This window comes from Amblyraja radiata, chromosome 22 (assembly GCF_010909765.2).
Source record: "Amblyraja radiata isolate CabotCenter1 chromosome 22, sAmbRad1.1.pri, whole genome shotgun sequence".
In the NCBI taxonomy this organism is placed as follows: domain Eukaryota; kingdom Metazoa; phylum Chordata; class Chondrichthyes; order Rajiformes; family Rajidae; genus Amblyraja; species Amblyraja radiata.
In genome coordinates this window covers 17,619,582-17,634,772 of record NC_045977.1, presented here as the reverse complement: position 1 = coordinate 17,634,772, position 15,191 = coordinate 17,619,582, and the positions used below count along the sequence as shown (strand labels likewise).

The following is a 15,191-nucleotide window of genomic DNA, read 5'->3' as shown; positions in this document are numbered from 1 at the left end:
TATTTGTACATCTACAATCATCCTATTTGCCCACATTAAGTTTGTATTTTAATTGTAACTGGCTCCACCACCATCTCAGGCAGTGAGTTCCAGATATCAACCACTTTTTGATTTAAAACATCTTGTCACATAAATCACCCTTTAAAATTGTTTCCAGTCACTTTAAACCTACACCCTCTTGTTTATTTAGTACTCATGCCTTGGGGGAAATGATTCTTGACTATCTACCTTGTCTATGCCCCCTACAAATTTATATAATTCCATCTGGTCACCTTTCTGTCTCCTTCATTCCAGGGGAAAACAAACCCAGCCTATCCAAATTCTCCCTATAATTAAAGTTCTCCAGTCCAGGTTATGTGCTGGTGAATCTACTCTACAAATGCACCATCTCCAACACAACTTGCAGCTTTCTGTCTATATAAATAGTACTGTCCTTTTCTTCTTCCTTCCAAAGAACAATCACTCTTTGTTTACCAAACTTTTGCATAAATCACCTAAACAAGTCATTTTTTCTGTACATTTTTGTATTTTTGTCTCTCTACTTGCTGTCTGTATATATGGCAGACATGTATTGGCTTTCCTTCCACTGTCATTTATATATATAGTAGACTGTTGCAGTTCCAGCACTGATCACAGTGGTATTCACTACTTCCAGGTCTGAAAATGACCCTCTTTACTTTCTATTCTCTGCTTTTGCCTGTTAGCCAACCCTGTAAACATGTTAGACGATGCGAATAATTGAAAATGTAAATCATGGTACTGATTTATTGGAGGTATTGTAGGAGTGTCTAGTCTGGTAAACAGATAGCGTTTAAGATAGTTATTATTTATTTCAAATAATAGTTAATTCCCATCAATGAAGTTAATATGCAGAACTGTAGAGTGTAACTAGAATTTCCTCAGTATTAAAAAGCTGGAGAATCCTATCTAATATATGCCATGGGCACTCTTAAAATTACATTCATATTCTTGAGGATTGATCATATCACATGAATGTGGTATTAAACTAGAGAAGTGTATCTGTCTATTTTGAAGAAGAACATATTCTTGAGTCTTCTGGACCCTGCTTTTTATGTCGCTGGCAACCTGTTCCAACTGCTTTTTGCTGCAGAAGTCTCTTCTAATAATCAATGGAGAGAAATGTTTTTTGGAGAACCTGGGCCAAACAATTTATTTTACAATTGCACTTTTTTGTTTTGGACTTGACACCGTTCCAAATGAGGAATTCTTTCTAAAAATTATCTGTGATAACATCTCATTTAATGATTAAATGGGACCATGTTGTTTACTTCAATATATGATACAGCACAAAAAGTTGCTGTTTTGCTCATTGATTGGTAGGGCCTCTTCATTTTGTCTCGCTTCTGATAGTCTCTCCAAACCCTTATCAAAAGTGTTTCCTTTTAATATATTTACCTATTCTTGTTTGAAAGTTGCCATTTAGTATGCCTTCACTTTTCCTTTGGGCAATGAATTCCAGATCATAACTCCCTAGTTTATTTGCCAATCACTTTAAGTTTTGTCAACTCTATTTTTAGAAGGCAGAAGAGTTAGTAAGTTTCCCTTTATTTCTACCTGTTGAGAATCATAAATGGCTTGAATATAAATGTTAAACATGCACTGAGAACAGCTTCAGCTTTTTTGGTTCATCGACTTTGCTGAAGTCCCTCAGCATTGGTGCTTGTTAGAATAAATTTTCACTTCTAAGCATTGCAAGCATTATCTGTTTTTATTTCAGATTTCCTCTGCACCTTCCCTAAGGTCTGGACGTCCTTCATAAAGTATGTACACAATTGAACAGCCAATCTCAATGGAGATCTACCCAGCATTTCATAGGGGTTAATATAACTTTCTCATTTTTGTACGGCATATTAATAAAAGCCAATGTTTTTGGCAGTTTTATCAACACAACCTGCAAATTTGAATATATGTTCCCTTTGATCCTGCAAACATGCTACTTTTTCTCTTATTCTCTAGCAATGAGCAGATATTTTTCAGCAATGCGCTGGGCCAGGAAATAGCGTAGGCCTCGTGTCAGCAGGCAAGCCAAGCCAAGTTAGCATGTAACATTAATGCTGAATTTCCTCCATATATCCTATCTGACCTGAGTATTTACAGTTTTCCATTTTATTTTAGATTTCCAGCTGCAGGGTTTGAATTTCCACACTTATTTCTCTATATTTATATAGAGTAAATTATATCATAATTAAAACTACATATTTCCACCTCATCATATTGCTTGATTCTGTCACGGGTTTACCTCATTAATTGCTAACCCCACTTTTTATTCCTGGACTCAAATATTGCAATACAGTCATGCCTAGCCTTGATTATTTGAATATAAGACATAGAAGCAGGAGTACACCATTCAGTTTCTCCTGCCTGTTGTGCACTCAGTCTGCCCATGGTTTCTACACTAACTTGCCAATTAATTTTAGATATTTTAAGTCCTTCAAACTCTTTCATGAACATCTGCAGCTCTTATGTAGAAATTCCAAAGATTCACTCCTAGTTGATGAGTTTCTTTTTTCATCTGAGTTCTGAATGGCTGAGACCATGACCCTTTGTTCTAGATACTCGAGCCCGGAGAAATTCCACCTCTGTTATTACCTTGCGAAATCCTTAAGAATTTTGTACACTACATTTTGGTTTAGAGATACAGCATGGAAACAGGCCCTTTGGCCACAGACACTCCTCCAACCATCATTCACCTGTTAGTACACTTACATTTTTCATTCACCTAAACTTGAGCAAGACCCAACCTGCATAATCTTTCCTCGTATGACAAACATGTCAGGAATCGATCTGATAAGTCTTAATTACATCTGCCATCAATACATTAACCCTTAGTGATTCGTGTAAAGGACATCTAGTTTCTTTTAAACACCGTCTCTCATTGTTTAAAAAATCCCACCTTTTTAACCAATTATCAAATTTTTCCGCATTATATTTCCGCGCCATCCTTGCCAGTTCAATTTATTTGTCTTTGTGCAATGAAACCTTCCTGTATTTTCTTCACAGCCACACTACTACTAGATTCTGGATATATGAATTCTGAAAGTAATCAATAAATAAAGCAGCATGTGTGGCAAAAGAAACAGATTCTGCCTGACCTGCTAAAACATTTTAGAGTTTTATAGTCCCAGCACGACTTCCTTGCTTTTGTATTCTGTACCTTAAATTAATTAAGAAAGGTAATTCCATATGCTTTCTTAACCACCTTAACTACCCATTATGTTACCATTAAGGATTTGAGGTTATGCTTTCCAAGATCTCTATAATTCTGTATATTTAGTATCTTATCTTGCCTTGTTTGCATTCCCCAAATATGTTCTCTTAGATTTCTCTGGAGAAGATCCCAATTGCTACTTTTATGCCTCCCCACCTCCCCTAATCCATAGATTTTGTGCAACCTAGTGATGACTTTTGGGTTGCATTTAACTTGACACGAGATCAAAGTGATTTTGAGGATGTTGACAAGAACAGGGTTGCAAAGGAAGGATAAGAAGAATAAAAATCTTCTTTGAGGATGATTGTTGCTTTGGATTTGTTGGCCTTATTCTGGGAAGGATAAGACATTGCAGAAACAGTTTAAGTCTCCAATTAACTTGTCCAGTATAGTTTCCAGGCCCACTTCTTTCAAGGGCCTTATAAGCATGGTCAATTTTTGTTATTCATGTTCTCATTTAAATCACTGCATATGCCTATTGAACTTGAATTTATAATGTGCCTTAATATTCAAAAACTAGGCTTAATCTTAATGCCTTGGAGGTTGCATCTGATATTGCAGGTTTTTTGTACGGAGGACAAAAAGTGCGTTATTTGAGAATACCTCTAATCCTAGTTCTTTTGCCAAATTTTTAATTACTGAGTCTCGTATGTTGTGCAGTCTCAAATGTTATTATTGCTCCTAACAAGTGCCTTGAGATTTCTTATATAAATGTATTTTCCTCCCACAAGGATCTTTTTAGTACAAAGTGAAATCAAAAGGGTATATTTTGAGTAGATGATATATCTGATTTGGGTTACCAGAGATGGTGGGCAGTTAGATAGAATTACTACTTAAGAAACATTTAAGCAAGCACTTAAAAAGGCCCGGCATAGGAGGATATGGTCTTAATATGAGCAAATGGATTAGCTTCCTGCTATCCACTCCCCACATGCTTAAGCTTTCCTGGGTCAGGCTGCATCAATGGAAATAGAAAAGGTTAACATTTCAAATCCGAAACCCTTGGCTGGAATGGGAAAAGAAAAAAAACATCAGTTTTCAATATCACAAAGGCAGGGGAGGACAGGTAGCCAAAGGAAGTATCTGTGGGTGAGGCCAAATGATGTATTGTAGCATAGAGATTCAGATTGGGTTTTTTTGTCCGTGCTATGTGTTTCCATTAGCAGTACCACACTATGAGATGGGTCCAACAGATAGGAAAAGAAAACTGCACAGAAAGTTAACTACACTTTCCCTTGCAACCGCAAGAGATGCTACATGTGTCGCTTTACCTCCCCCCTCGACTACATTCAAAGACCCAAGCAGTCGTTCCAGGAGCGACAGAGGTTCACCTGCACCTCCTCCAACCTCATCTATTGCATCCGCTGCTCTAGATGTCAGCTGATCTACATCGGTGAGACCAAGCGTAGGCTTGGCGATTGTTTCACCGAACACCTCCGCTCGGTCCGCATTAACCAACCTGATCTCCCTGTGGCTCAGCACTTCAACTCCCCCTCCCATTCCGAATCCGACCTATCTGTCCTGGGCCTCCTCCATTGCCAGAGTGAGCACCACCGGAAATTGGAGGAGCAGCACCTCATATTCCGCTTGGGCAGTCTGCACCCCAGTAGCCTGAACATTGACTTCTCCAATTTCCGGTAGCCCTTGCTGTCTCCTGTCCTTCTCAGCTCTCCCTCAGCCCTCTGGCTCCTCTTCTTCCTTTCTTCTTCCCGCCCCCCCACCCTGCATCAGTCTGAAGAAGGGTTTTGGCCCGAAACGTTGCCTATTTCCTTTGCTCCATAGATGCTGCCGCACCCGCTGAGTTTCTCCAGCACTTTTGTCTACCTTCGATTTTCCAGCATCTGCAGTTCCTTCTTGAGCAAATAAATAAATTATGGGTCTTTGTCCCAAAAATTATGGAGGGGACTGTATCTTTCCCTCTCAGCCCAATTCTCCTGCCTTCTCCCCATATCCCTGACACCCATACTAAAAATATTAATTGACTTGGCCTCCACAGCCTTCTGTGGCAATGAATTCCACACATTCGCCACCTTCTGGCTAAAGAAATTCCTCCTCATGTCTATTCTAAAAGTATGTCCTTTTATATTGAGGCTATGGCCTCTATTCCTAGACTTTCCACCAGTGGAATCATTCTCTCCACATCCACTCCATCTAGGCCAGTGGTTCCCAACGTGGGGCGTACGCCCCACAGGGGGGCAATTTGATTTTTAAGGGGGGCATCAGGTAAACATATGTAGTTTATGTTTCAGATGTTATTTTGAGTAAATTCCATTTTCTGAGAATTATTTCTTTGTCTGCTCGTGCTAAAATATGGGGGGGGGGGGCATCAGGATTTTAGAGGTGATTAGGTGGGGCATGGCCAAAAAAAGGCTGGGAACCACTGATCTAGGCCTTTCACTATTCGGTAAGTTTCAACGGGGTCCTCCCTTCATCCTTCTAAATAAACTCCAGTAAGTACAGGCCCAGTGCCGTCAAACCCTCATCATATGTTAACCCGATCATTCTCATAAACATAGAAACATAGAAGCATAGAAAATAGGTGCAGGAGTAGGCCATTCGGCCCTTCGAGCCTGCACCGCCATTCAATATGATCATGGCTGATCATCCAACTCAGTATCCTGTACCTGCCTTCTCTCCATACTCCCTGGTCCCTTTAGCCACAAGGGCCACATCTAACTCCCTCTTAAATATAGCCAATGAACTGGCCTCAACTACCTTCTGTGGCAGAGAGTTCCAGAGATTTACCACTCTCTGTGTGAAAACCTCCTTTGGACCCTCTCCAATGTGAGCACATAACATTCCTCAGATATGGGGCCCATAAATGTTCATAACACTTCAATTGCGGTCTGATCAGTGCCTTATAAAGCCTCAGCATTACATCCCTGTTTTTTTATACTCCAGCCTCTCAAAATAAATGCTAGCATTGCATTTGCCTTCTTTACTACCTATTTGACTAAATTAACTTTTTGGGAATCCTGTGCCAGCACTCCCAAATCCCTTTGCACCTCCAATTTCTGAATTCTCTCCCCATTTAGAAAATAGTCTACGCCTTTATTCCTACTGCCAAATGCATGACTCCACACGTTGCTACACTGTATTCCATCTGTCACTTCTTTGCCCACTCTCGCAACCTGTCCAAGTCCTTCTGCAGAGTCCCTGCTTTCTCTACTCAACCTGCTGCTCCATCTATCTTCGTATCATCTGCAAACTTGACCGCAAAGCCTTTAATTCCCTGCACTACCTGAACTTTCTCTATAGCTGTTACACCTTATGCACTTTTCTTTTATACTACCTGATCTCCTCATATATGGTATGATTTGGCTGGATAATATGCATAACAGAGTTATTCATTGTATCTCTAAACTAATAGTTTACTCTTAATATCCTGCGTTAGTCATCTTTCTCAAGAAATTAATTCCCATCAATTAACAAGGACCATAAAGTGATACTAAGCGAAATATCATGATTAATGGGCAGAGTCTTCGGCCGTCTTTTTACTCTTTCCTGGTATTCTCTTGATTTGTCTGTCATAATTTCCCATATTTAAGAACTTTTTCCAAGCTTTGGTCATTTACCATGCTTTCCACCAAGATCTTGGTCAGTTTTTGACTCCCTTTCCTTTGCTCAGTCAATTATCTTTTCATATTTCCATTTGTGAAATATTTTGATGTTTTTTCTCTACTAAGGATGTGTGTTTTGAGTATAACTTTCCACAGACATGATAAACCTCTTGCAATGGAGGAAGGCCAACAGTGTAATAATAAAAGGTAGCTCAGTCACGTACTCTAGTAACATATTCAGTTATGAGAGTAAAAGTTATGCAGACTTTGAATTGTCAGATGTCTAGCCCAAAAACTGAACAGGAATGCAAATAACATTTTATTTAGTGATTCCAAGTAATTGTTTAGTAAACTTGCACAGTTTTGTGCAACAGTGTAGGGTACATTTATAAAGTATTTATCTATCATAAACAATTGCTTACAATTCATAACTAGTGTGGTAAGCTAAGGGCGTCTTTCTTTTAAATTTATCTGCAAAACTGAGGCCATGAGCATGGGAAATATTAAACATAAGAATGTTCCCCTCATGGCCATTACTGAATCTAAATTTCTAGTTAATATCAAAGCCCAAATTTACTTGTAAACTATTTTTTAATGTAGATTGAGTGCATCTTATTTTAGCATGAGTATGTTCTCAGGTTGTGTTCTGCTTCCTTTACAATGGATGTATTTTAACTGTATTTTAAGCTGTTGACAGTATCCCATTACGGTTAATTGTTTGGTAAATATGCTGGTTCATACCATTTCTGATAGCTGTAGTGCAATATACAATCGAGTCTTATTTTTGATCTTTAGCATTGGTGTATTTGTTTCTTTTTAGCAACCTCTCCACGAGCTTCATCAGAGTTGGAACAGGCCAGACCACAAACAAGTGGAGAGGAAGAACTTCAGCTGCAATTGGCATTGGCCATGAGTAGGGAAGCAGCAGAACAGGTATTCTTCACACTAATTAACCATTCCATCATCCTGGTATGTTATTATTGTCAATCAGATTTGTGATCCTATGTAATAGGAACTTATTTGCTGATGTCTATGCATGACATGTAAGGTTATTATATTTTAACAGGTTACATATTTTTTGCAAGTCTTGAGTTTCATAAGGCTTGGGGACTCCAGGAAATACATCAGAGTCTTTTAAGGCACCTTAAAAGCAGTTTTTTGATGGATTTATTGCTCCCCAGTTATTTCATACAAAAACAAAGCTTGTGAAATTCTATCATATTTGCAAGCGAATTGATGAATGCTTTCCTTTTGATAAGGAAGCACTGAGACTAGTTTTCAGATTTATGCAGAAACACCCTGTGCAAGAAACAGAAAATAATGTTAAAATCCTACCTTTTTTTTTTCTCCTACCTGCCTTCTGTTGCAGTTCTCTCTCTTTCCGATTCTTAATTTCTATTTCAGATCCTTTTGTGTACTCTGTTTAATTCCTGGCTGTTCTACCTTCCTACGCTTGGTAAATTTCCCACTGCTATCCAATATGCAGTGGTTTGCAGGATTCTTGGAGCTCAGTGGAAAGAATCCCAGCTTCAAGGACGGGCTAGTTCTACAGGTTCCATTAACAACTTAGGTAGGCAATCATTGGTAAAATTGATTGACCAATTTAAGTATAGGTTGATGTTGTCAGATATTAAAAAGTTCGCCTTTTCCAGAATGACAGATCATCTTGGAAATATCCTGATGCTAAAGATGCTTATGTATTTCCTCCCCTTCTTATTTGGGATAGTCAGTAATTGTTAATTGATTGAAAAGGGACCAAGCCCTCATCAGCAATCTTTTACCAGCAGCATGGTAAGCATCATGAATAACCTCATTTCCGAAAGCATTGCCACTTAACCTTTATCATATCAGCATAACATTTCATTGAATAGATGGGAGCTTTAACATTAGTTACCAACCCTTTTTAATTCAATTGAAGAAGTTAATGTAAGTACATTTCTTGACAATCTGAACAATTAGCTGTCTTGCATAAACACTAAGCCTGTCCCACAGATTGCCTGTAACCAAAATGCAGTCTTTGTATTACTAATTACCATGCAAGTTTCTAATGCTATCATACAACGCAAACATGAAAGCATTAGAAATTGAAGCAGAAACGTATAATTTGGTCCTTTAAGCCGGCTCTGTTATAGCCAATCTTCTGCCTCAAAAGCCATTTACCTCTTCTATTTTAATATCCCATAATTTATTTGATATGCAGATATCCAACAATCGCATCTACTCAATCCCACATCCAAAGATTCTCCACGCTGCTTTTAACAGTACATTGGTACACGTGACAATAAACGAATGACAGTGACTGTTTCTACATGGCATACTCCTTATTCTGAGACGGTGATCTCCTGGTTCTACAGTACTCAGCCAAGGGAAACATCCTGCCAAAGTGTCAAATATTTTTTAAAGTTTTAACCAGATGATCTCATTCATTTAAATTCTGGAGACTACAATATACAGTGCCCTCCATAATGTTTGGGACAAAGACCCATTGTTTATTTATTTGCCTCTGCACTCACAATTTGAGTTTTGTAATAGAAAAAAATCACATGTGGTTAAAGTGCACATTGTCAGATTTTAATAAAGGGTATTTTTATACATTTTGGTTTCACCATGTAGAAATTACAGCAGTGTTTATACATAGTCTGCCCATTTCAGGGCACCATAATGTTTGGGACCCAGCAATGTCATGTAAATGAAAGTAATCATGTTTAATATTTAGTTGCATATCCTTTGCATGCAATGACTGCTTGTAGTCTGTAATTCATTGACATCACCAGTTGCTGGGTGTCTTCTCTGATGATGCTCTGCCAGGCCTGTATTACAGCCATCTTTAACTTTTGCTTGTTTTGGGGGCTTGTCCCCTTCAGTTTCATTTTCAACATATAAAAGGCCTGCTCAATTGGGTTCAGATCAGGAGATTGAATGCCTTTCAAGAATTGACCATTTTTTAGCTTTGAAAAACTCCTTTGTTGCTTTAACAGTATGTTTGCGATCTGAAGAAGGGTTTCGACCCGAAACGTTGCCTATTTCCTTCGCTCCATAGATGCTGCCTCACCCCCTGAGTTTCTCAGGCATTTTTGTCTACCTTCGATTTTCCAGCATCTATAGTTCCTTCTTGAACCAACTGTTTGTGATCATTGTCTTGCTGTAGAATGAACCGCTGGCCAACCGCTGGTTGAGTTTTGAGGCATTTGTTTGAACTTGAGCAGGTAGGATATGTCTATACATATACATATATACATATAATGTGGCAGGGGGATGGGTACAAGAGCAGAGAGGCAGGGGGGTGTAAAATGAGGGTAGAAGCAATAGGTAGCAAGGTGAAAAGTAAAAGTGGCAGGCAGACAAAACCAGGGCAAAAATCAAAAAGGGCCACTTTTCAAGAATTGTATAAGGGGTAAGAGCGTTGTAAAAACAAGCCTGAAGGCTTTGTGTCTCAATGCAAGGAGTATTCGTAATAAGGTGGATGAGTTGAACGTGCAGATAGCCATTAATGATTATGATATAGTTGGGATCACGGAGACATGGCTCCAGGGTGACCAAGGCTGGGAGCTGAACATCCAGGGATATTCAATATTCAGGAGGGATAGAGAGAAAGGAAAAGGAGGTGGGGTAGCGTTGCTGGTTAGAGAGGAGATTAACGCAATGGAAAGGAAGGACATTAGTTTGGAGGATGTGGAATCAGTATGGGTAGAGCTGCGAAACACTAAGGGGCAGAAAACGCTGGTGGGTGTGTACAGGCCACCTAACATTAGTAGTGAAGTTGGAGATGGTATCAAACAGGAAATTAGAAATGCGTGCGACAAAGGCAAAACAGTTATAATGGGTGACTTCAATCTACATATAGATTGGGTGAATCAAATTGGCAGGGGTGCTGAGGAAGAGGATTTCTTGGAATGTATGCGGGATAGTTATCTAAATCAACATGTAGAGGAACCAACGAGAGAGCAGGCTATTTTAGACTGGGTATTGAGTAATGAGGAAGGGTTAGTTAGCAGTCTTGTTGTACGTGCCCCCTTGGGCAAGAGTGACCATAATATGGTTGAGTTCTTCATTAGGATGGAGAGTGACATTGTTAATTCAGAAACAATGGTTCTGAACTTAAAGAAAGGTAACTTTGAGGGTATGAGACGTGAATTGGCCAAGATTGACTGGCAATTAATTCTAAAAGGGTTGACGGTGGATATGCAATGGAAGACATTTAAAGACTGCATGGATGAACTACAAAAATTGTTCATCCCAGTTTGGCAAAAGAATAAATCAGGGAAGGTAGTGCATCCGTGGATAACAAGGGAACTCAGGGATAGTACCAAAGCGAAGGATGATGCGTACAAATTAGCCAGAAAAAGCAGCATACCAGAGGACTGGGAGAAATTCAGAGACCAGCAGAGGAGGACAAAGGGCTTAATTAGGAAAGGAAAAATAGATTATGAAAGAAAACTGGCAGGGAACATAAAAACTGACTGCAAAAGTTTTTATAGATATGTGAAAAGAAAGAGATTAGTTAAAACAAATGTGGGTCCCTTGCAGTCAGAAACAGGTGAGTTGATCATGGGGAACAAGGATATGGCGGACCAATTGAATAACTACTTTGGTTCCGTCTTCACTAAGGAAGACATAAATAATCTGCCGGAAATAGCAGGGGACCGCGGGTCAAAGGAGTTGGAGGAATTGAGTGAAATCCAGGTTAGTCGGGAAGTGGTGTTGGGTAAATTGAATGGATTAAAGGCCGATAAATCCCCAGGGCCAGATAGGCTGCATCCCAGAGTACTCAAGGAAGTAGCTCCAGAAATAGTTAATGCATTAGTAATAATCTTTCAAAACTCTTTAGATTCTGGAGTAGTTCCTGAGGATTGGCGGGTAGCAAACGTAACCCCACTTTTTAAGAAGGGAGGGAGAGAGAAAATGGGGAATTGCAGACCAGTTAGTCTAACATCGGTAGTGGGGAGACTGCTAGAGTCAGTTATTAAAGATGGGATAGCAGCACATTTGGAAAGTGGTGAAATCATTGGACAAAGTCAGCATGGATTTACGAAAGGTAAATCATGTCTGACGAATCTTATAGAATTTTTCGAGGATGTAACTAGTAGCGTGGATAGGGGAGAACCAGTGGATGTGGTGTATCTAGACTTCCAGAAGGCTTTCGACAAGGTCCCACATAAGAGATTAGTATACAAACTTAAAGCACACGGCATTGGGGGTTCAGTATTGATGTGGATAGAGAACTGGCTGGCAAACAGGAAGCAAAGAGTAGGAGTAAACGGGTCCTTTTCACAATGGCGGGCAGTGACTAGTGGGGTACCGCAAGGCTCAGTGCTGGGACCCCAGCTATTTACAATATATATTAATGATCTGGATGAGGGAATTGAAGGCAATATCTCCAAGTTTGCGGATGACACTATGCTGGGGGGCAGTGTTAGCTGTGAAGAGGATGCTAGGAGACTGCAAGGTGACTTGGATAGGCTGGGTGAGTGGCAGATGCAGTATAATGTGGATAAATGTGAGGTTATCCATTTTGGTGGCAAAAACAGGAAAGCAGACTATTATCTAAATGGTGGCCGATTAGGAAAAGGGGAGATGAAGCGAGACCTGGGTGTCATGGTACACCAGTCATTGAAAGTAGGCATGCAGGTGCAGCAGGCAGTGAAGAAAGCGAATGGTATGTTAGCTTTCAGAGCAAAAGGATTTGAGTATAGGAGCAGGGAGGTTCTACTGCAGTTGTACAGGGTCTTGGTGAGACCACACCTGGAGTATTGCGTACAGTTTTGGTCTCCAAATCTGAGGAAGGACATTATTGCCATAGAGGGAGTGCAGAGAAAGTTCACCAGACTGATTCCTGGGATGTCAGGACTGTCTTATGAAGAAAGACTGGATAGACTTGGTTTATACTCTCTAGAATTTAGGAGATTGAGAGGGGATCTTATAGAAACTTACAAAATTCTTAAGGGGTTGGACAGGCTAGATGCAGGAAGATTGTTCCCGATGTTGGGGAAGTCCAGGACAAGGGGTCACAGCTTAAGGATAAGGGGGAAATCCTTTAAAACCGAGATGAGAAAAACTTTTTTCACACAGAGAGTGGTGAATCTCTGGAACTCTCTGCCACGGGTAGTTGAGGCCAGTTCATTGGCTATATTTAAGAGGGAGTTAGATGTGGCCCTTGTGGCTAAGGGGATCGGAGGGTATGGAGAGAAGGCAGGTACGGGATACTGAGTTGGATGATCAGCCATGATCATATTGAATGGCGGTGCAGGCTCGAAGGGCCGAATGGCCTACTCCTGCACCTAATTTCTATGTTTCTAAGTTTCTATACACTTCAGAATTCATTATGCGACTACCATCAGCAGTTGTATCATCAATCAAGATAAGTGAGCCCCAGTACCTTCAGCAGCCATACATGCACAGGCCATAACACCCCCACCACTGTGTTTAACATAAGAGGTGGTATGTTTTGTTCTTGGGAAGTTCCTTCTCTCCTCCATACTTTGCTCTTGCCATCACTCTGATATGTTAATCTTCGTCTCATCTGTCCACAAGACCTTTTTCCAGAACTGTGGTTACTCTTTTAAGTACTTCTTGGCAAACTGTAACCGACAACCTTTTTTTGCGGCTAACCAGTGGTTTGTATCTTGCAGAATAGCCTCTGTATTTCTGTTCATGAAGTCTTCTGCGGACAGTGGTCATTGACAAATCCACACCTGACTCCTGAAAAGTGTTCCTGATCTGTAGGACAGGTGTTTGGGGGATTTTTCTTTATTATATAGTGAATTCTTCTGTCATCAGCTGTGGAGGTCTTCCTTGGCCTGCAGGTCCCTTTGCAATTAGTAAGGTTTGGCTGATGTCTCTAACAGTTTTATTCTTGTTTCCCAGTCTCATCATGGCTTCTTTGACTTTCATTAGCACATCTTTGGTCCTCATGTTGATAACAGCAATAAAACTTTCCATAGGTGATGGTAAGACCAGTTGCTGAGAGCTCTCTTATATCTGCATTAGGGAGACAATTCGACACACCTGAGCAATTACAAATACCTGTGAAGCCATTTGTCCCAAACATTATGGTGCCCTGAAATGGAGGGTCTATGTATAAACACAACTGTAATTTCTACATGCTGAAACCAAATGTATAAAAATACCCTTTAATATAATCTGACAATGTGCACTTTAACCACATGTGATTTTTGCTATTACAAACCTCAAATTGTGGAGTACAGACAGTGTTTCCACTTTGAAGGGAATTACCCAAAATTCTGGTTGTCTTCAGGTAATTTTAGGGAAATTAAATAAATTTGGGAAATTTCCCGGCCCGCTAAACATTTCCCAACTGCGCATGTGCGACTGCTGCCCCAACTGATCACGAGCGGATACCCGGCCCACTACACACGCGCGGGATGACGCAAAGGGATTTGGAGGAAATTGGCGCCGGTGACCCGGTAGGGACGCAAAATGACGCCATTTTCTTGCGCGTGCGCAGTGGGCCCGGTATCCACGCGTGCGCAGTTGGGGAAGGTTTAAATTTCAGGAAATACCATTAAATTTCAGGAAATTTGGGGATCAGTTTCAGCACACAAAAAAATGGAGGTGTGCAAGCTCTGAGTACAGGCAAATAAATAAATGATGGGTCTTTGTCCCAAACATTATGGAGGGCACAGTACCGAATGTTAATAATCTGAACAGCTACTCGGAATTTTTTATTTTTTTAAACACATTTTTATTTTTTTGCCTCACTAGGATTATGAAAACAATGTCAATGATATTTAAGTAGTAAATGTATTCACTAATTTGAGAAAAAGCAGTTCCAAGACAATTTGGGTCCTATTGGCTATGTTGTTCTGCTCCCAGTTCCCATTGTTCCACTTTTTGCTTATCAAATGTGGCCATGTATGATTATTGTTTGAAAAACATTTAATGAACAAAAAGGATTACAAGAGTGTGCACTTTATCTCCAATTTAAATGTTGTTGTATTATCAAATCGTGTCTACTATATTTACACGCTCTAACCAGCTATGCACGGTTTGTAATTTACACACTGTTTTAAATTGTGCTTTTCTGCCTATTCCATGATATCTCCAATGGATCTTTGAAAATTAATCAAATTCCAACCAAAAATTTGAATGCTTTGAAATTTAGTAACAGATTATATTTGACACCTTAGGTAGACGGTGTTAAATAATCTGTAAAAAAACTTTTGGATCTTTTGTTAAACATATGTTGCTGATGATATTTTGGGTGGGAAAAGTGCACAGTAAATATAACTCTGCACTCTGTAACGGTTAATCAAATAACCATTGATTTATTTGTTCTCCTAAAAGGGATATCTTGTGAAACTTGCTATTTAAATTTCAACTGCTGTACACATTTAGATACCATTTAGGGAGCATTTTGTGCATAGCAGAAATACATGTGCTGC

At 39.7% G+C, this 15,191-nt stretch overlaps 1 protein-coding gene across 1 annotated transcript in view; it reads left to right on the top strand.

The window, feature by feature from the left end:
• epn2 (epsin 2) overlaps window positions 1-15,191 on the top strand; it is a 64,327-nt gene that overhangs the window by 27,975 nt on the left and 21,161 nt on the right. Inside the window, exon 3 of the mRNA XM_033040495.1 lies at window positions 7,610-7,722. Within this exon, the coding sequence (XP_032896386.1) occupies window positions 7,610-7,722 (113 nt within the window). The remainder of the gene's footprint in view (window positions 1-7,609; window positions 7,723-15,191) is intronic.